General features: G+C 28.9%; 1 protein-coding gene across 1 annotated transcript; it reads right to left on the reverse strand.

Moving 5' to 3' along the window:
• On the reverse strand, positions 30–4,971 carry LOC104741844 (protein NRT1/ PTR FAMILY 7.3). The gene is made up of 6 exons (XM_010462766.2): positions 4,771–4,971; positions 3,986–4,100; positions 1,991–2,208; positions 1,327–1,898; positions 747–1,245; positions 30–652 (listed from the first exon to the last, which is right to left on the reverse strand). Exons 1-6 carry the CDS (start codon positions 4,798–4,800, stop codon positions 239–241), a joined length of 1,848 nt encoding a protein of 615 aa, XP_010461068.1. The 5' UTR covers positions 4,801–4,971; the 3' UTR covers positions 30–238.

The following is a 24,472-nucleotide window of genomic DNA, read 5'->3' on the forward strand; positions in this document are numbered from 1 at the left end:
CTTTCTTTCTGGTTTTGGTTGAGTACATGTCATGAAAGATTTCTGTCTCACTCATCTTATTACTTACTGGTAAGAGTAATCCACATAATACATGACAGTTAAGTCTTTATGGCTTAGGATTTTAAAGAAGTAGATTTTTCGACGAAAAAAGACTAATCCGATTTAGCCTTTTTATTATGAATCAGTTTGTTGTTTTACACATCACCGGAAAAACTGAAAAAACAAAACCACACATTTGTTAGACTTTAGAATCCTTCTCTCGTTCCTCTTCACTCTCAGAGTCATCTTCATCATCATCACTCATGTCTTGCATCTCATTTTTTCCTTCTAGTTGTATAGATTTGTACCACTTCGCACATGCAATGTATACTACCAGGTCAATGCTGGTTAATGCAGCCAAGAGGAAGTAGAATCTGTCCAAGTGACCTTTGTTGAGGTTCCTTGGAATCCAACCAGGCATGTGATCCTCTGTAGAGATCTTCACCACCATTGTCACCAACAAGCTACTCACAAAGTTCCCCATTGACATTGACATCATACATAGAGCACTCCCGAAGCTCTTTAGTCCGTCTGGTGTCTGCGCGTTGAAGAACTCAAGCTGACCTACGTACATGAACACTTCTGATGCCCCTATGAGCGAGTATTGTGGAGCCTGCAAAGAAGAAAAGATTGTCAGGACTCAAAAGTTTCTTCGGTAAGTTGTTTATCTAAGGACTGAAGTGGGTTTTCATGTTTGTGATCATTACCTGCCAGAAGATGCTTAAGGAGCTTGAGCCATCACAGTGAGTACAACTCTTGTCTGCATACTTAAGCCTATAACATTCCACAACTCCAGCAGCAACCATAGCGATGATAGCAATCACAAGCCCGATTCCCATCCTGTGAAGCTCGGTGATTCCCTTTGATCCATTCTTCTTGAATCTGTTGGCGACTGGCTCGAGAACTCTTCTGTATAGGAATATGAACAGAGCGACGCTAAGGATGTCAAAGCTGGACATACTTGCGGGAGGGATTTTGAAATCCGAGATATTGGTATTCATCGCAGCGCCTTGCTCCACAAAGAGAGATGCCATTTGGGTGAAGACGACTGAGTAGATAATAGTGCATAGCCAAATTGGCATCAGTCTAAGAATGCACTTGACTTCCTCAACTTGTGTCACCGGACAGAGCCTCCATGGGTTCACTGCGTCTTGTTTCTTGTCATCTAGATCTCTTGCAGTGATGTAAGCTGCTTTGTCCAAGAATCTGAAGTTCCAAAAGAAACATGTTAGAACACATCCATGGCATTGAAGTATATGGTGAAATTGTGGTTTCTTGGCAACTTACTTGAATTCATCGGTATGCATTATCCTTCTCCCTGTATTTTCAGAAGCATTTTTCCCTTGGCTGTCTCCATCATACATCTCCTCTCTCCCTCGTAATGGCGCCTCCACCGATGATTTCTTCGTTGCAGCGACCAAAACTTGGCAAAACCTCGAAAGAGGATTACCCGTGGGCTTGAAATATCGGTATCTCGGTGTTCCAACGAGGAAAAGAATCAAAGCAATGACAGCAGAGCCAGTGGACGCCCAAAACCCGAGCGCCCACATTCCCTCGTCTTCAAAATATCCCAAGATGGTGTTTGAAAAGAGTGAACCGAGGTTCAAAGCAAGGTAGAAGTAGCTGAAGAAGGCGATCTTTGAGTACCCTTCTTTAGGATGCTCCTCATCGAACTGATCCGCTCCAAGAGTTGCAATGTTTGGTTGGTAACCGCCATATCCCAATGCGATCAAGTAGATGGAGAAGTAGAACATTGTGATCTCCATCATGGAATGCGAACCACAAGGTGTGACTTCATCCCCGCAACCTATTGGTCTGATCAAGAACATGTACGATGATAGCGATAGCGATGAAAGTCCCTGAGGTTTCACATAAAAAGAAAGCGTTAGAATCAGCGTAGAAACGTTTTAACATTGGATGAATCACATTTTGGTTGTTGCTATTAACTTACAATGACAAAAATGACTTGGAAGATAGCACAAGTCTTGTAACGACCCCAGTAGGAATCGCTAAGAAACGCTCCGACCAATGAGAAGATATAAACAGTTCCTGTCCATTTGCTAACATTGTTAGCTGCGTCTGCGTTGTTTTGTTGCAAAACGCGCGTTAGGAACAGCACCAGATTCACTCCAACTCCAAAGAATGCTAGTGTCGCCAACCCCTGGTTCACTGTTAAACCGGAAAGATTATATTAGAAATTGGTTTAGCAATTGAACCAAACTATATATTACTATTTGATTTGAAAGAAACCGGAATAGGTAGATGAATGAATGACATTGAATGATTGTTTAATAATTGAAACTAAGTTCCGTGTTCGTCAAGATGACGTTAACACTTCTTGGTTAGATTGTATTTAATGACTACTTCATTATTGTCCCACCTTCTAACGAAATCAAAACTTATATGATATTACAATTAACTAAAATGTTAGCTAATCGAATTCCATATGCGAAATACAAATCGTTAACTAATAATAATAATCTTATGAAATTTTTATTAAAAGTATTACGTGGATCCTACTAACTTAATCAAAAAAAGCAAAAAGGAAAAGAAAAAAGAAGACCACTAAAATCTCTAAATTTGTGTTTATGTATAAAATAGATGTTTTGTGAAATATTCTAAAAGTGTAATTTAATATCAACACAACTTACTATAAGATAAAAATGTGAGGAAAAAATGTGAAGAAGTGCACGTGGCATTAGCTAACGACATAGAAAATGAAATGGGTAATTACGTGTAAGGCAGCGTAATTCCACTAACACATGCTTTCCTTGCACTTATGTTTAATATTATTAGTGTCGTCTTCCTCAAAATAGTTTCTCTTTTTCTTTTTTTGGTTAAACTTCATCAAAGTATCTTTAAAAAACCTAAATATCTCTCTTCATATATAGAGTCACTTAGAAATCTGAATGTTCTCATTTTCAGTTATTCTAAAATGACAAACAAGATCCATATAATATATAAAAACACTCAATCATTCAGATCTCTTACATCATATTAGTTGCGTTCGAATTATTAGTTTTTTTTTTGTTTTTTTGGAGAAAATGATTGAAAAGTACACATATGTTCAATCTATATAATAATTAATTATCATCATAGCTTGGTATTATTTTCTTTAAAACATAGGGATCTCTATAATTCATAAATAAATAATGACAAGAATATTCAGGGATTCGTATGAATTTCAATCTATGATCTACCTGGTTACAAAAATATTTAAAAGAATCTATATATAAAAGCTTATATATGTCATGGGGTTGGGGTTTTTACCAAAACATGCAGCCTACGTTCGAACACATGGATATGTCTTGACACGTTCACGTACAACTCGAAGTTAATTCTACATAAATTTGTTGGTTCTATTGTCACTTTCCTAGTTTCTGATAACTTATTACATACCTCAAAGATAAAGTATGCATATCAATCAATCCACAAACTTTTAGATATACATCATATCGGTATCCCTTTTTTTTTTTGTCATTATGTTTATTGATATCGATTTTATACGTTATGTTCTTTGTCAGGTGGAATATCTACATAATTATACGGTACAAATATGTATATTATTTATATATATACATGCATGTGTGCTACAAAATAATGCAAACATGTATGTTTCTATATACAAATAATGTATTAAGACATAATAGTGATACGAATCCATTAAATATATGGGGACCGGCCCTGAATATACATATGTAAGGATGCCATGAGTTTGCATGTGGTATCTTTTAGAAAAGGACATGCAGAACCAAAAAATATATATGAAAATATAGATTCTATATTTTAAGGTATCACTCATCGGATGAAATTTGTTTGATAAAACTAATTGAAACTGACCTCTCTTTTTTTTTAAGTTTAATAAAAGAAAAATAAAACTAATATATTTGGTATCTATATAGCTTAATATATTGTAAATTTTTGAATAGGGAAGAGAGAAACATACGAAGAATGACGATGGCAGCAACCCATTGGCCTGAGTTAGAACGAATAGAGGGACGACCATAGAAATCCACAGTCCCATCTCTTGTTTCTTCATCTCCTTCTTTCTTCTTCATCGTCTGCATTTTCATTTACATTTGATTTGATTAATTTCTACACACATGTCAATTGTTATACCTGTTTAATAATATCTCTATTTGTATCTACCAACTTTTGTCCCTCTTGATACAAAGAGATTCTTACGTTCAATAGTTTTTGTGTTTTGGAACTTGACTAAAAACGTTTTTTTTTCTTCTCTTTTTCTAACTTTATTGTGCATTGCCACGTATTCGTTTTGTAGACACAATTTTCAGGATTATTTGGATTTATTCTCGACTTTAAATTTCCAGTACAACCAAATATATATACTTATATGAGTTAGAAAAGAATATGAGCTATAATATAGCCAATATTATAGAGCTTAATTAAAAGCTAATATGAAGGGGAAAAAAAAAAAAGGATAGATGTTGAACTAAATGTATTTTGCGCATAAAGATCGTGACTCTCCATTTCACTGAGCATACCCTTTTGATCATGCTCTTCTTGAGCCACCAAAACCTTTTTAAAGTTTTACCATAATTATTAGTTACTAAAAAAACACAAAATTCCTATTGTAGTCACAGCTGATATCTAAGGAACAAAAAACTTAATTACATAATCAAAATCTTATGAGGAAGAAAAGTAGATGCCCATTTAATTATATCAAAGCAAAAGAAATAATCAAAGGGACAAAGCTTAAAAATAACTTACGTCTTTGTTATATATCTCTAGGCAAGACATTTCTGATGATATTTGATTATATGTATGTGAGGTTTAGGGAAGATAGTGATAACGAAACTCTCTTTAGTTTTGTTGTTTTTTTTTTCTCTTTAAGTGATATGAGAGAAATATAGAGCAAAGGACGAAGAAGGAAGAAGCAGAAAGCAAGTTCAAGCTTGGATGTTGTAGAGAAGAGAAGAATGAGAATAAATAGAAGTTTGGAAGATGATTTCAACGGTCCTGATTTTACATGGGACTCACATGCCCAATACCTATTTTTAATTTTTAAATTCTAAAAAAAAAAAATACACTCAAAAGCACGATGACGAAAAATAAAAAGCTCAAAAGCACAAGTCTAATTATACGGAAATTGATATTTGCAATTTTTTCCCAAATTTTTTGTTTGCGTGGCTGAAAGGATACTTTATGTGCTTTCAAAACTTTGGGCTGTGGCTGAGCCTGAGGCGGAGGGTCGGTCGGAGGCTATTTTTCTTGTTTCTTATTCAAAACTTAAAAACTTTTGTTGTGACAGATACAATTTATGATTCCAAAATTTTTATCATAAAGGAAAATCCCAAAAATATATCTTATCAAATATAGTCATAGATTGGGATTTTTTTTTTTTTTTGATTAAATGTACATTTTAGATTAAAGGTACGCATGGATTGGGATTTTTTTTGGAGCTTCTAATAATTTCTTATATCTGATTTAGTCCTGTGTGAATGTGATCATATTTATCATTTATGTTAAACGAACATATATTTATTTAAAGATATTAAGTTAGTTGTAAGTTTTCAATGATATTAATCCATCAATAAAACTAATAATTTTCAAAATGTAATAAGCATAAATGTTTTTATGTATAAGTATGGCTTAGTCATTACTACTTATTAGGGACATCTGTAAAACAATGTACCAAATTGCATTTTGTAACATATACCTTGTTTTATTTTTACTTTCGAATTTAATATTTTCATTTGGAAAATATCATATAAATACCATTATTATTATTTATTGTTTTTGGCAAAGGCATATATACCATTTCTGATGTTATAAATTACAACACTACTAGGTCTTCATCATTACTTAACATCATATTATTAATAGTAAAGAATCTCTATCTTGTTTGTAAAAATTAAAATTCTAAAATATACAAATGTATAAAAAGGTCATGACTACGATACTAAAAGGACGACAGTTAAGTCGTTAATCCACAAATTTAAGTTGTATCACAAACTAATCAATCCGAAAAAGTGTTCTCTTAAATGTCCTCTTAATCAAGTAATCACAGAAATGTCCCCTTATTAATCAATCCACATAGGTGTTTATTTCGCACTAATTAAGATTAAGTAGTTTAAAGTAGTTTAAAGTCAATCTACTAGTATGAAAATAGATACCGTACGTTCTTTCTAATTTATTTGAATTCTCCACCATATTTGATGTAACCATTAACAAATCTATTAAAAAACTATGAATTTCAATATTAATGTGGAGGGTATATTGTAATCAGAATATTGTTTTTTTTTATTAGGAATTTTCATGTCTGAAAATTAAAATAATTTCGGTTTATTTCCTGCAATTTTTACTATTTTTATCATCCTGTAAATTTACAGAAAAAAATTAACTGCGACTTTATACATATGATCTTTATTATGAAATTTAAATACATAATTACCATGATCTAGATGTATAACTTCTACCGACAATAAAGAATTTCGTCTAATACAACCTAACTAACCACAAGCATGCTTGCAATTTTCTATTTTTTTCTCTTTGTTTGCTTCATGTTCTCTAGTGAATTTTGTTTTGTTAATGTTACCTTTTATCATTGACATTGACATGACTTCTCTTTTCCTTTTCTAAGATTTCGATTTTCCAGCTTTTGTTTTCCATTTTCACTCGTGTGGACCAAAAACGAAAATATCAAAATCATTACAAATTAACATCGAATTGAACACTGACAAAAACATACACTTCAACATGATGGCACATATGCATTTTATACGTGTAAATTCTATAACCAAGTAATTTTCATTGTTTGATTATTAGTGTTTTGGTTCTTATATTCGCGAGTCGACGCAACATAAATGAATGAAAATAGTTTTACTTTCACCACAATGATTCGATCACATTTGTTTATTCAATTTCAAAATAAGTAGATTTCTACATCATCATGTGTTAAGCAAGCAATCCGATTCTAAAAATTAATCGATAAACTGACTATCAACAAACCACATGATTCACCAGTCGGTTTTTAGATCTATCAATCAGTAGATGATCGGCTGGTTTACTGGTTTAGTTGGGAAATCCAATGATCAAAAGGATCCCAAGATTTTTCTCTTTAAACTGAAAATTTATTCATAACAATATATATAAATTGGGAAAAATACCTTTTAGTCTTTAAACTGAAACTTATTTGATAAATATTTTTGTTTCTGAATAAGAGTTAAGAAAACAAAAAAAAAAATAGTAAACAATGTTCAAAGGTCCTTAATTGATTATTTTGGAGTCCACTTACTCCTTACTAGTACAAGATTAATTGGCAGGCAAATCGATTATTTGACCGAATTTTAAAACATTAGTTTATAAGTTGTTAGAGATAGTTATACGTATTCCTTTTGGACGAGATACAATGTTAGATGATTGTCCAAATTAATAACTAAACTTTATCTGATCATATTTTGTATTATTAAAATCGATCGGTTGACGTTCACAGTATTCTGATAAATATTGTTTCGTATCTTAACGTAAGACATATATACTTATGTAGACTAATTTGGCTAATTGTACACTTGGAAAAGATCGTTGAAACGTTAGATAATTTTTTTTTACTAGAAATTGTTCATTTTCAGTGATATATAAACTGTAAAAATAATTTTTGTAGTGTGTTAATTAATGTTATTGATCTAATATACGGAACAAAAACTGTGGATAGATCCACACAGAGACACATATTACAAATATTTGTGTAGGTGCCTGTTCTTGGTTGATATGCAAGAGTTAGACACTGACTTTTGGTTTTTAGATAAAAAAAATGTTTTAAACTTTAAAAAAGATACCAAATGGGAAATGTCATGTTACTATGATCAGTCGATCTTACCTATCATGGGAAAAAAGTAAAGGAAGTTCTTCAAAAGCAATCATCTTCTCCATTACAATTGTGGCAACAAGTGAAAAAAAATAATTAAGTAAAGTTATTTATGCCCATTGTTTTTGTTTCTCCAAATTAAACTACTAGTTCACCATATTACAGCTTTTTTTTTTTCTTTTTTTTCTTCCAATAGCTATGAGTTATATATCATTCATAGACTTGTTGTTGCAGGTAAATTTGAAAAAGCTTATTTATGTAAAGCTTGATTGACATAAAAAAACAAAAAACACAATCATACTAACTAGTGAAAAAAAGAAAGTAAATATTATATAGACTCATTTCTATGGTCATCATTAGAATCAATATTATTTAATTTACCATACATATAATTTTAACATTCATTAAACAGTAACAGTACTGTTCTAAGTGTCTTAAAAATTAGTGTGTATCCGTAAAGTGGTCATATTCGTGGAGTGAGCAGGGTATTCGCCTTCTTTGATCCTTTTGATTTTACTCTTTAATAGTTTTATCCGAATCATCTACATGTACTTATTTATATCGTTAGCACCGTTCATTTTGCTTTATTACAAGTACAACTTTACGCTCTATGGATATATATATATATATATATATATATATATTTTGTATCAAACCTTTACACTCTATGGTTGGAAAATATTTGTGTAATATATGTTATAATATCCTACAATTGAAATGGTAATACTTTTAAGCGAGTTATTTTAAGACCAACATTTAGACTCATTACGAAATTTGTAGAACGCCAACTTTAAACTAAGATGGTAAAAAAAACCACAAATTGAAAACGCACTAGAAGTGATTCCTAACGTCGACCAAATTTCTTTTAAAAGATATTAGAGATTAACTTTTGTGTTAATCTCTATATACTAGTTTTGTGTTAGTGCTAAAAGTCTACTTTACCAAATATATGCTATTTTGGAGCATTTTCAAATTCTAAGATGTTGATTAACATATAATTAATTTGATATATATAATGGTTTGTTTATGGAGGATGATTCTATTTCTGGTCACAAATATTATTATGTTTCTTAATCCGAGGAGATGTGTAAACGTCACACACCTCATAATGTATAGGTTTAAGAAAATATTAATGACGAGATAAATTTACAGGTGAGACGATCTATCAAATCAAAACTAATCATCCGGTTGAAATAATCGAGTAATCAAGTACAATAAGAAGATTTAAACTGTCCAAAACTTTTCAAATGACTAGTTAACAGTAATGCCTTGTGTACAAATTGAAAAGCAATTGCTCGTATTACGTCCACCCACTTACTTATCAAATTGTCTCTCTTACGTAACCAAATCACCTTTTTAATAAAAAATAACAACGTCCATTCAAAAAAAATCGGCTTTAGCTAACAATAAATAATAAAAAACAGTAGAGAATCAAGAACAAATCACTTATCAGGCTTTACCAATGTCCCCCCATATACACAATAGCGAACGTAAGTAATTATATTTATAAAGTCCGCAGGAGGTTGAGTTGGAACCCACTTCACATGTGTGTGTAGGTATTGGCTTGTTTTGTTTTTATTTTATTAAGACATCAACATCCATACCAAATTAATTTTAATAAATCAATTAACTTTTTTTATAAGAGAAATAAAAAATTGTGGTGAAATTCGGTCATAATCTAATATATTTGCCTAGTTTATTTTATTGGTCCAAGTCATATATATCTTATAATTCACATTTGATAGATAATATATATCTGGATAGATTTGTTTTTGCCATCTTGCGTGTGCTTTTTCTCATAAAATATTTGCACGTTCGATCTCATTCTAATGCCTAAGTTCGGCTGGATTGTTCGTAATAAACTAGGGTGATTATGTTATACTTTTCGTTTTCTTCTTTTATTTATTTTATGTTGCTGTTTTCCATTATTACCAATGTTTTCTAATTAAACCACACGAGAGAGCACATTAAACCATAACGTTTTATGAGTTTTAGAGACATGCAGCTTTGGTTTCAGAACAAAGATAATTAATACAACAATATAAAATAGTAGAACTAATTAAAACAAATTTCCAATTGATTGTTTCCCACCGTTTAATATTTGATTTTGCTAGAATTGTTCTACATCGAAATTTTAATTTGGAAGATTTACGGACTAGTATATTGTACATAAAGCAATGTTTTTAAAAACCTGTCTAACGGTGACCCAGTAGATATTTTGATATAAGTTACCTCTAAAAACCGAACAAATAAAACCCTGCAAAGAACCATAAAACCCCGCTAAAATCCCGTGAACCATCGGTTCAGTCTTAAATTAAAATATTTATTTTTGTTACATTTCAAACTCAAACCAAATTAAAAATAAATGTTGTTATTTATAAAAGAATCACTTAGTTATTTTATCTAATCATTTAAAATTTTAATTTAACTGTTTAGTACTTAACTATGTATGTTTTGTTTATATATTTATAGAAAAGTAGATGTTATATTCATAAAATGTAAACAAACCAATAAACTAATTGATTTATGGTTTAACCGGTCCGACTAGTTGACCCAGTAATCCGAAAAAATTTTGGTTCACCTTTCGGTTCGGTTTTTAAAACATTGATTTTAACTTTTAAACGTGAGGTTAATCGGTGAAAAAAAAACGTGAGGTTTTAATCCTACACTTACGAATAGATTTGATTGTATATAACGTCGCGACGATACTGTTTTCAAAATATTTCTAGTAATAATTTGTAATTGAGCATATAAATGTATAGATTCTACGATGGATAACTAATTTTATAAATGAATTTCAATACACGTAAAAGAAAATATTCATGTCGAAAAACAACTCGTACTTGAAAAGCTATATATATATATATATATATCTAATATTTAGGAAAACTCTAAATCTAATATATATATATATATAATATATATCAACAATAACATATCGACTTGCATATAAAACGAAAACTACAAACAAAACTTAAATGAAAAAAATGTGGACGTTGATCATACACAAAAACAGTCAGAACATCACAAAATGATACTTTTTCTTTCATTGTTAAAATTATAATGGCTTGAGAATATATATCCATCGGATATTATCGAGAAGATTAACCGAGTCAAGTTCTCCTAAATATTATATATATATATATATATATATATATAAATTATGACATAATTTAAAATTTGAAAGCGTAATGATTGTATAACAATAGGAAACTAGTGAATTTTGGGCCAATAGAAACCCTAGGAAAAAAAAGGACATCACAGTCAAGGTCCACTATATAGTGAATTTTGGTCCACTATATAGTTACTCCATCAACCAACAAAGGCAAGGTCCACTCATACTGTTCATGTGTGATAAATTACATCATCGGCTTCACTTATCACTATAGTGGACTGTGGACTAAAAATTGAGTATTGGACTAGATTAGGCTGCAAATAGACAGAGCTAGTCTAATCTAAAGATAATTTAAGTGTATTAGCCACATATGAGAATTTGTAACACTTTTATCTATTTATAAAACCAAATTTTAAGTGACGGTCAACTTTTGTAGCAAAAGGGCACAACGACGTGGTTTGGGTACAATATAAAAAAACTTTTCAAGAGATTGTTTGAAGCTCTATAGATTGGGTGTGGCCAAAATGGTTGGTTCAGACAAATATTAGACGGTGCGAGATTTGGAAGATATTTCAATTGTGCTAAAGACTAGAAGACACGAAAAAGTTTCATTTTCAATAATTTTTTTTTTCTTCTTTTAGTTAGTTTAAGCAAAGACTCCATCCTCGACATTTTGATACGACACTGTTCAATTAGTTTCGCTTCAAATAACATCCTCGATTTATGTATACGTGTTAAAATCACAACATATATATATATATATATATATATATATATATGTTAGACAAAAGAAAATGACATTATCAACGCTGCAAAAGCTTGATAACCGCTTATTATCTGTATACATTTGATCATATTCGACAAGTTTAAACACTGATTCTTTTGAAATGTGAACCAAATCGAGACGTACGTACTCACTGCAAACCAAAAGAAACCCTAGCTAAGTTGGTTTCGGGAAACCTAAAGCATTATTTTTAGGAGAATATTGCCAAATTATAGATTTAAACCATTCATCGCAATTAAGAATAGTTTGTATGTTTAAACTAAATAAATTCAGGTATACCGGAATGTTAAATACGTATTATCCCACTGATTCATAAGCAAATAGTTAGAGCTTTCTGCTTAGTGGTGACTCAAACGGATCAATCATATATAATCATAGTTAAGGAAACAATTAATTGTTTATCTTGTATAGATATGATGACGTTCTACTATTTCATACATTTGTTCATCATTACGTATTACATTATCGACTAGTATTTTGGAAAATGATAAAAATAAGTAAAGCAAATCATGACCTAATTCTTCCATACTACAATGCTTTTTTTTTTTTTTTTTAATTTAGAGTTCTCCTCGTTTTCAATTAGTACACTTGGATCTTTTGTCTACGCCACTAGTTTTACTTTTCCACATTTAAATTAATTACTAATCATTAGGTACAAGTTTTCATTTTTTTGCATATGCATCATCCATTATCTTATAACCAACCGTACATTATTTTATATAGTAACTTTAATTTATGAAACTTTTGCCTCGCCAAAATTTGGTAATTATGCACCACACTTATAATTTTTTGCGTGTTATTTTATCAATCCATATATATGTGGAGTGGCATGTCTCTTTTCAGTCGACAACTATTGATGAGCTGTATCTAATTTATACTCTAATTATGTATAATCGCAATTATGCTTCTTTGATGACCGTTGGGAAAGGGATTATGCTTCTTTAAATGTTTATAATGACTCTTCACGTACGGCTTTATTCATCCTAGTGGTTAATGAAAGGTCATTTTACTTTGTCGAATGATTGGTTTATGGGATCTAGATCTCAAACTATCTAGATTTCATGTTTAAATTTTAGAAATACAAAACATACTCATATAAACTCATATCGATTATAGGTTATATTTTTATAATTAGATTATATATAATGAGGTTTCATTTGGTATAATTTACACTTTTAAGTGATGCCAAAATGTTTTTCTTGATGAAATTTAAGTTCAAATATTTTTTTGGTCAAGTCTAGTCTGAGTTAGGTTTCAAAATTTACATCAAAACCAAAAACTAAACTAACTTTTTATCTTAAATATTTCTTTAAGTTCGATAGTACTCGGTATGATTAATTAAACCCAAAATAGAACCCTTTGGCATGTCGTATGGTCTAGATAACGATTTTACTTGTAATCAGTGAAAAAAGCAATTTTATAACTTTTTCGTAAAATTTGATTCATTCAATTGCATTAATATTGGTGTATAGACCGACCGATTAAGTTCGGTTGTGTAATCTGGTTCGTTTGAAATTAAAAAAACAATTATTCAATGAGATTGTAAACAATTCAACTCATACGATCAGGATCAGCCATGAGTTAGTAGTACTCACTACTTTAGTAGGCTACTTGTCAACTTGGCTTGTATGTATGTGGTGGTTATTAAGTACGGGCAAATGCAGTTTTTAATTCTTATCATTTTCCTTTCAAGCTTTTCAAATAGCTAGATAGGATTTTTAGTGACATTCTTAAACATTGTTGTCAGTGTCGTCTTATTGTAAAGTCTTGCCTATTTTTGTTTGGTCTTTCTAAAGTGTGTCTACTTACTTCTACTGTTCATGTTATTCATTAATGTTTTTTTGGACAAATGTGATGTGATATTGCATAAAACCTCACATTCACAGATTGATTTCTTTTAATTAATACAATTTAATGAGAAGACAAATAGAAACTTAGGTCTTGATTTTGACAGCAAACCTTTAAAGCTATACAACTGGTAACATCGAATCTGGAAATGTGTGGAGTGAAACGTACGTATTATATAGATAAAATAGAAATTTAAGTTTCTTCCACTAAAAAAAATAATCTTTCTATTCAATAATTTATTTACTTTGGCTGACTAAAAGATCTAAATGCTGAAACATAATATGTGTATTCGATATTTTCTTTCGCATTATGTTCTATAATTAAGTAACATATTGTGATCACATTTTTTATGATTAACTAAGAAAATTCCACGTGATCTTATATGATGATAATCTTATAGTAGAAGCAAATATTTCAGGTAAACACAAGACCCCTAAAATACATGACTACAAATCCTTATTAACATAAGAAGATAAACACAACACACAATATATGAGTCTATCCGTAATACTCGCTTTTACGGTGGAGTGTGAAGATCCCGAACGCCCAACATGGATATAATGTAATAAAACTAATCACGACCAAGTGTCTTCGTAAAAATATCAGCGAGCTGCTCAGTCATACAAACATGTTTTGTAGTAAAAATGTCGTCATGAACCGCATCATGAAGAACATAATAATCATTTTCAATATGTTTGGTGCACTTATAAAAAGCTGGATTAGTTGCGATATATATAGCAGTTTTACTATCGCAATACAAACGAGCAGGCACAACTTGGTCGATGCCTAATTATTTTAACAACTTACAAAGCCACTTGATTTCCTTAAGAGCAAATGACATAGCCTGATACTCGACTTCTGTGGAGGAGTGGGACACTCTCTTTTGCTTTTTAGTTTTCCATGAAACAGGCGAACCACCAAGCAACACAACATAAGCACAAAGAGACTATCGTGTAACCGGACAAGAACTCCAATCCGAATCACAATAAACATCAGTCTTCAAATCTGAGCAAAATGCCATGGTCTGGCGAGCCACTAAAATAACATACCACACGTAAAATTGTGTCCATATGAGCCACCCGTGGAATTTTCATATATAAACTGAGCCAAGACGTGAACGAAATAACTCAACTCTGACCGTGTATGTAGCAAATACAACAATCGACCAACAAGTCGTAGGTAAGACTTGGGATCTGTGAAGAGCGAACCATCATTGAAAGCAAGATGATGATTCTGTTCCAAAGGAGTAAAGACATAACGTGAACCAATATTCCCACTATCAGCAACAATATCAAGACCATACTTACTTTGTGATAAGAAGAAACCATCAGATCCAAGACTCACCTCAAGACCAAGAATATATTTTAGTTTCCCCAAGTCCTTCATGGAGAAGCAACGACTTAGGTAGTCTTTAAACTTCTGAAGCATATACCCATCATTGCCCATAAATGATGAGGTCATCAATGTATATCAACACACGGAGCTCAATATTGTTCTGGGTATAAGAGAAAAGAAAGTAATCATCCTATGATTGGAAGAAGCCAAAGCGTAAAAGAGAAAAAGACAACTTCTTGAACCAACATCGAGGATCTTTTTTCAAGCCATACAAGAACTTGCAAAGACGCCAAACCTTTCGGGGATGAAAGTGACGAAAACCTGGAGAAAGCTTCATATAGACCTCCTCATCAAGATCCCCATGGAGAAATGCATTGTGAATATCCATTTAATAAACCTCCCAATTCTTTGCAATGACAAGAGAAGAAGTGTACGAAATGTTGTCATGCGAACAACGGGAGCAAAAGTCAACCTGATTATTACCAAGAGAAACAAGTCGAGCTTTATAACGTTCCACAGCACCATCAACATTATACTTTGTCTTATAAATCCATTGACAAACAATCGCCACTTTATTAGGAGGCAGATCAACCAACTCCCCAGTTTTGTTGATTTCAAGAGCATCAACCTCCTTAGCCATTGCAATATTCCATACTTTCAGAAAAACACGATGAGCAGGAGAAAAATTAGCATCAAAAACATAATTTGTTAAAGGAAACAGAGAAGTACCTGAGACCAAAACCGAAGACTCTGAAGAGGAGTCGGGAATAGCGTTTGATGATACCATGCAGAATTAGATATCAAACCAAGAGACTTCAACACAAAGGATAAACTCAAGATACCTAAAATACAGGACTACAAGTCCTTATTAACATAAGATGATAAACACAACACAATATATGATTCTATTTATAATATATTCGAGTTCTCAAATCATTCAGCTCGTGTCTGTCAAATTTATATATATTCTTCACGTTCGAGCAGGTCATCACTAGTGAGATCATTTTTTAGAGAAATTTGCAAATTAGCGATGAATTCACGCAAATAAGATGCAGAACCTAGCTATGTAAAGCCCTTTTAACAAAAAATCTAACAATGTAGTTAATTTACATGAGTTTTATCAATTATGTAAAAACTGTGGACAATAAAAATATTTACAATTAGTTTTCGCTTTTTCTTTTCTGGTAAGTGAGGGGAGTGTCTCCCATTTTTATTCAAGAGAAAAGGAAGAAAATTACAAACGAACACGATGCGGCGCAGCTCCATACACATCCTCTAAGAGAATTGAGTTTAAAGCATCTCGACAATAAATCAAACTATAAAACCCCAAAAGCAAAGAAAAAATATAGTTAGGTCATTCATCCGTAATATGCAAAAAATAGACTATCTAATCTCTTGAAATGAAACCATAGCAGAACCGTAGTAATAGAAAAGACAAAGGATAAGAAATTAAGAATCACATATATATCCCTGTCCATACTAGGAACATTTTGTTTATATGCATGCAACAATGCAAGCGTGACCTTACTTCATTTATGTATTTCTTTATCGTGTTTTAGTATGTTATTTTTGACAAAAAGATAAGGGATACATATGGGGAACCAACAATGGTTTATCAAAATATCATGCTATTAATTAAAAATTAAGAGATTAATATTTTTGTTAAAGAAATTAAAATTTAATACCTTAGGACAAGCTGTATAGATATAAACTGGTATAATTGATATAAAAATATGCTATTTGAAACATGTATTTAAAGGAATATTTCTTATGCCATCCATAAATTTATATAATATTAAGAAATGTGACACGAGAAAAATATGTTATTATGTATGTAATTATCCATTTCACAACCATACACTAAAAACTAAAACAAAAAATATACTATTAATGAGACTTACTGTTTCGTTGGAAATTAAAACAGTGTGACCCAATTTCTTATGTTCCCCCTTAATCTAACTTAAAATTTATCATTTTAAAGTTGAAGATTTTATCTGTTTTGTCCTGTGGACAGCTAACAACTTCCACATTTTGCTAAGAAAATAAAAATTCTGCATAAATCAAGTATCGATAATGACCTCAAAAAATCAATACAAAATAGAGTATTTGCAATTATTTATGACAACACAACAAGATAATAGTTTTGTTAATAGTTATATATATATATATATATATATATACATACATGAACAGTTGTAAACTTTTTACCATATTAAATTTTCACTATGTTCGAAGACTATATAGTAATTGTGTTTGTTTCATAATATGTGCATAAAACACATAATATGTGATTATATTTATCACCAAATATTTAGGTTGAATCGTTCCGAATGTGTAGTTGAATTATTTCCAATTATATATATATATATATATATATACTTATATCTTATATATAAATAGATATAGGCATATAAATTTTTATCAAAAAAGTATAATGTAATTTATGTTAAGTTTTTTCCAAATAATGTTTTAATAAGCTCTGTAAATTTTAGGAACGTATTGTTGTGTTTCTTGGATCCAATTAAAATGATGTTATTTAACCAATAATATATTTAAATAATGATTTGAAATTAAAGAAACATAATATTTTTATCAGCCAATATGTATAGATATGTATGGTAATAAATATATTTATAAAATGTATATATGTGAAAACAAGAAGTTCCATTTTCGACCACATTCGTTCATGTATCAGTATCATTTTGTTGTTTTCTAACTAGAAAACCTAGTAATTGCTATTTAATATATGTTCACAAAAATATGCATGGTGACAAAGGCCGCCTTGAGCAACAACTGAAGAAACCTTGGGCTTGAAGGCCACTTACACTATTATATATTTTAAAAGGCCACATAGAGAAATGCCAATAAAAGTTTTTTGAGTTTTAAGTTTTTATCCCCTCCCACTTGTAAATATCACTATTTTGTATTTTTTGTTGATTAATAAAGTTGACATCTCAACCAAAAAAAAATATTAACCAATATATAATGAATGCTAAATTTCAAAATAACAGTACAACTTATTGGATAAAAATTGAATTGTATTATTGTAATGTGAAAAAAAAAACTTGAAAAAATGAGTTTATACTAATGAAACTCTAATAACTTGATAAGAATGTTAGTATATAATTAATAAAAATTATATATATGCGGACTATTATCTAATAGTATATTAAAAAATTTGTTCAATATTTTCTTAATTTGAATACTAGAATTTCTTAGGTATATATTATTTCTGATCTGCATTTCTCATATTTTCATCAAACCTTTCTACAAATATCATAAACTAAAAATTTATATAAGAATTTATATCAGAGGGAATATAGGACTGGTTTTCAATTAAACGTCCCACTTGCTAATTGCATATCAATGTCGACGTGTGAATTGGCTGGCAAATAATAATATTATAATCTTTAGGGTAAAAAGAAACGTGGAACCATAAAAATAAAATAGCCATGAAATTCAAATATGATTGATAATGACTTCTAATTATGTGATCAAGAAGTTTTCGCCTCTTGCCCTCTTGTTTCCAAGTAGGTTGGCGGCGAAAAATTTCGGCGGTTTATAGAGAGTTTTATGAGAAAATCGGTACATAGCCAACTTGACCGAACAAAGAACCAACAAGATGTTTTTGGCAATTCCGATTTGGTTAAAGTGGTGTTTACACCAATAGAATGTGAAAAATACTTAACGCTCATCTTTTCTCCTCTCAACCAATCAAAATATTCTATCTAATATTTCATTTAAAAAATAATTCAAAATTAAATTAAAAAACATAACAAATTAAAGAAACAAATTATGTATACTTTTATTTAAGGAAAATTAAATATTGGTTTGGTTTAGATTTTACAATTAAACGAGGTTATATATTGGTTTGGGTTTGTAAATGAGAAATAGTGTTTAGATTTTACAATTAAAACAAAACTATACATTGGTTTGGGTTTACAAATGAGGTGGTTAGGGTTTAGATTTTACAATTCAAACGAAATTATATATCGGTTTAGGTTTACAAATGAGATGGTTAGAGTTTAGATTTTACAATTCAAACGAACTTATATGTCGGTTTGGATTTACAAATGAGATGGTTAGGGTTTAGATTTTACAATTAGAATGAAATTTATATGTTGGATTTATTTTTAATGTTGTTTTCCTTCTTTTTGTCAAAAATTTTTATGGTTGTTTTGAGTAACATATTTTTAAATCATGACAGATATCCTCAAAATATTTCTATCACGTTCTAAATTTTTGACTACCATGTTACATAAGTATCTTATGCCGGAAAATATTGATGGATTATTCTGCAATATGAGCTTATGGTCAAGAACAAGTGAACCGATTTTAATTACTTACATCAACACAAAGTGATGCCTAAATAATTTTATACTAGAATTGGACCCGTGCTAGAGCACGGGTTAACATTTATTTTATTTATTTTGTAATTTTTATTTAAAGTGTTATATATATATATATATATGATTGTTTTATTTGTTTTTAAAAACTTTTTTTTTGCTCAAACACTATGCCATGAAATCATATGTTGAATATAGCTTATGAAAATAACATCTATTTTATTAGATCTACTCTAGTAGATCTAGATTTTGATCCGCGGTACACTGCAGTTCAAGTTATTTGATAAAAATATTAATTTATGTTTGTTCATTTTATTTGATTTGTTTAGTTTTTAAAATTATATATTGTATTTTGATTGTTAATTATATGACTTAACCTACACTATACCGCATATTAATTGTTTTGTTACAGTATTAATTAATCAATTTAATTAGATACGTCTATTAATCTAATATTCATATTGTTAACAAAATAATGAGATGATATTTTATCCATATAGCACCAAATTAGTTACATTTTATGTTTCTATTAATATCTACTCAAACATGTCTAGCCATATAACCCGTCGTGTGATATTTTAATTCGTTGTACACTGCAGATTAAACTTCATAAAAATCTAAATGTATTTTTAAAATTTAAAATATTTTAATAAAGTTTCTTTTTTTTTTAGAAATTGAACTACTTATAATATTTGAACTTCTTATAAAGTTTAAATATTATTAATATCTTAAACAGTTATAAAAATTAAATGTTTTAATAATTAAAATTTGAATAATCTTTAAAGTTTTTAAAAAGTTCACAAAATAATGAGATGATATTTTACTCGTGTAGCACCGAATTAATGACATTTTAATTTTTTATTAATATCAGCTCAAACATGTCTTGCCATATAACTCGTCATGTGATATTTTAATTCGTATATATTATTAAAATTTAAAATGTTTGAATAATTTTATTATTTTAGAAATTGAAATACTTATAATATTTGAACTTCTTATAAAGTTTAAATATTATTCATATCTTAAAATTTTTATAAAAAGATAAATGTTTTAATAATTGAAATATTAATAATATTTAAAATTTTTAAAAAGTTACACATTTGAATTTTGAAAGTTATGAAAAGTTGAAATTCTTTAAAATAAAGAACCATAATAAAATGCATAAATTTTTTAATTTCAATGCCTGATAAATCAAGGTATTCGTATTCAGAATCATTTTGGTCTCTTTTTTATTAATATGACTTTGAATCTTTGCCTAGTTTTCTTAGGTGATATAGGGCATTTTGTATATATTTTGTATTCATCAGTTGAGCAATATATGTCTGTTTTAAAAAAATTAAATTACATCATATGCAGAAAAAATCATAAATTTTATTAACTAAATAAATTAGATAAAAAATTAAAATAATTTAAATATAGACCATAAAATAAATGTGAAAGAAGAATCACATATTTTTGTTTTAATTAGGTTGAGAGATTTTCTTATCTTTTAAATGTTACCTATAATTGATTTATATGTTACTATAATTAACTAAATTCATATTATCCTTACTTACCAAAAGTCAGACTAACTCGTATATTATGATACACCTATGTCACAATTTTATAACCAAAAAATCATAAATATACCTATTATATAGTCTACAAAAAAATATCGTGTACTTCCGTTTTATTATATAGGGGATAAATTCAAAGAGTTAAAATAAAGCAATTCACCTAAACTAAATACAAATATTAGATTTGTCTAAGTAAGCAGATGATATTAACCTAATTTTGTGATTTGTTTGTAAGTTTTCTTTATAAACCTAAATTATTAATAAATTTTGTGGTTATTTTTGGTAATCACATGATTGTGCTGGTAGTGTTTTTGGTTCAACTGTTTGCTCAGATGCCATCTTCAGGTTTATATATCCATCTTTGTATTCTTTTTGGTGTATAGTAATTTAAAATTAGTGAGAAGAAAAATAGTTATTTCTCCAATTTACCTTGTTGGTATATTTGGGTTAATAATTTTTTTTTGTCAACTATCCTTTTTAACATGTTTTTTTTGTGTCAACTTTCCTGTTTTAGCATCTATTTCATTGCGTGCTAAAGAAAAATATCTACTTTATTGTCGGTTTGACCCTTAAAAAAAATTCTTCTTCACGGTTTTCAAGAAGACACATATTAAAACTGGAGAGCATTTTTAAGGCCAGTTGAAACAAAATTTGCAACTACAATACAACCTCTTTAAAATTAATAATGTTGAAACCAAAATATTTTATTAATTTCTAGTAATTTATTGAGAGATTAATTTATTGATAATTACTTTACAAAGAGATTTGCTTAACTTCAAATTTCTTTTTTTAAAAAAATTTCTATTTAAATAAGCTTTTTCTTTATAATCAAATATTTTTCAAGAACCAATTATAAGTAGGAAAACAATTATAATATTTAAAGAACAAAACCAAAAAAAAATTGGATATAAGAATAATTTAGAAATGAATTTTAACAAGAATTAATATAAATTCAAAAAATATTAGAGTTACATGTCATTAAATTTTTTTCTAAATAAAATTTCGTAGATAATATATATATATATATATATATATATATATAATTTATATAATTTTAGTTCATGATTCGATGGGTCATATATTTGTATATAATTTTCAAAAAAACATCATATTATTATTTCATCAAATTGTATTAAATATTACATTATATTAACCATTGTTCTAAAATATGCTATATGCTAGACGGCCTTTTTAATATACAACACCATATACTCGCATAGGATATAGATGTATATACGGCTATTTATGCGAAACTATACGATAGATACATTTTTATATGTAGACATAAAATTTGTTAAGATATACATACAGAATTTAAAAAATTAAAACAAAAATATAAACGTTATGATCAATATTACACATGAATACCACAATATTTAAAGTTTTCACTTTTACAAAATATATTTAAAATTCTGAATAACTAATAAGTATGAAAATGATGAAAAATTTCATTCATAGTAAATTTATTTAAGCAAAAATAATAATTTCTTAAATTGTTTTTTTCTTCATAATATTAACAAATGATAGAGTTTTTGTTTCTGAGTTTTCGAAAAACGTCGTATATGCAGAATTTACTATATGTACGTTGTATACAACCCACCATATATATGGAGTATATAATTCTACAGTATTGAACCACATAACTATATTACAATATAGTTTCCCACCGTACAACGTATAATTATATATATATATATATATACTAGATTAGGACCGTGCTTGAGAGCACGGTTTGAAATTTCATTTATTTATATTATAGTTTTTATATAAAATATAATTTATGTGATTGTTTGTAGAAGTTGTTGTGAATAAAAGTTAAGAACTATGTTGAAATTTAGGATCCGAGTTAAAAGTGATTGTTTTTAAAAGTTGTTGTGAATAATACTAAATTTTGAAATTTTGTTGCCTATATGGTTAGTTAAATATTCAGTGGAGATTTTATTTTATTTTTTTGGAATATCTTTTCTAAGAGGATTTCAAATCGAGATTTAACTAATGGTTACAACCTATATAACCTATAACCTATCAAATAATTAATCTTATAACTCATATTATATTATATAGTTTACACAAAAAAGGTTGTCTACTTTATTATATAGGGGATATATATATGACCATGTACCAAAACATTTATTAATTTGTTTAAGTTTTACTGTATATGATAATGTATTTGATCCGATGCTCCTCTTTTTTTATATTAGCAACACATATAGTTAACTGACTTATTCGAATAGTTGACTATAATTATATATATATATACATATATATATATATATACATTGTTTATATAGGAATTAGAATGTTAAATTATTTTTTTACTTTTTTTCTTACACCCATTATATAAGAAAATCTTTATAAATTTATAATTTTGCAATTATGATTTTTAATTAATTGAGAAAGAGATTTGTTTTAATAGTTTGCCCAAAAACAAAGAGATGGGTTTTAATTAGCACAAATTTTAGAAAACTAAGAGTTAAACCAATTTGATCTAAATAAAATTAATGTTTTGGATGTTACAAATTTTCCGTTTTGGACTAGAAAAAGTAAATATGATAATAAATAATAAAGACTAATTATGTATAATTAATACCTAAATTCAAATTGATATCTGTACAATACTCAAAAATTGCATATATAAAAAACTGTACAAAACTGTTATTTTCTCTTCCATAATAGTCTTCCATTTTGAATTTCTCAAATTTCTAAACCTTTCTCTACACATCTCATAATCTCTAAAAGTTAAAATCATTTTTACAGTAATAATGGGCTAATTAATAATTTCTAGATTATAACGATATAATAATCTAAAAAGTTTGATTATGTTATGGTAATTTGGCTAATTATTAAAAATTTGTTCAAACGAGTCAATTATGACATAGTAAGTTTAAGATTACATTAATTTATTATGATATATAAAAAATAAAAAAAATGATAAAAATACGAGAAAAGGAGAGGGACTAGTTTGTCAATAAAATCCACCCCACTTGCTAATTGAAGATCATTGTCGACGTGTGAATGAGCTGGCAAAGAATATTATAATAACCTTTTACGGGTCAAAAATTAAAAAAAAAAACGTGGAAAAATATATATTACGAAAACTCGCCTCTTAAAGACCAAAAAGTATTATCCAAATTTGTCTCGATCCTTCCGTGTTTTTTTCATTACCGTAGTGATTACTGTACGAACAAAGATTCTTCATCATCCAATCCAACAACAAACAAAGGTACCCATTTCTCCTCCGATTTCTTCTCTGTTTTTTTTTTTCTTTTTTCTTTTCCCCGATTTCGTACCAGTAGCTGCGTTGACTTCGATTTGGGAACTAGTTTTTGAGAATTTAGGGTTTGGGTTTATCTGGGTATTTTACAGATTAGTGATTTGATTCGTTTTTGTAATCTTTTTGATTGTAAAGTTTCGATCTTTTTTTTTTTTTTTTTGAACTGTATGTTCTGTTTTTCATAAGCTTCTATGGATATAATAAAGCTTATGTCTTTGTTGGTTTTGGTTGGAGAATTTTGATTGTTTTATGGGGTAATTGTGTATTGTTTCAATGTAAATGTGAAAATATCTGAGATTTCGAATTGTGTAATATTGAAAAATTGTTGTGAAATACAATTGTGTTTT

Source organism: Camelina sativa, chromosome 14 (genome assembly GCF_000633955.1).
Source record: "Camelina sativa cultivar DH55 chromosome 14, Cs, whole genome shotgun sequence".
Classification (NCBI taxonomy): domain Eukaryota; kingdom Viridiplantae; phylum Streptophyta; class Magnoliopsida; order Brassicales; family Brassicaceae; genus Camelina; species Camelina sativa.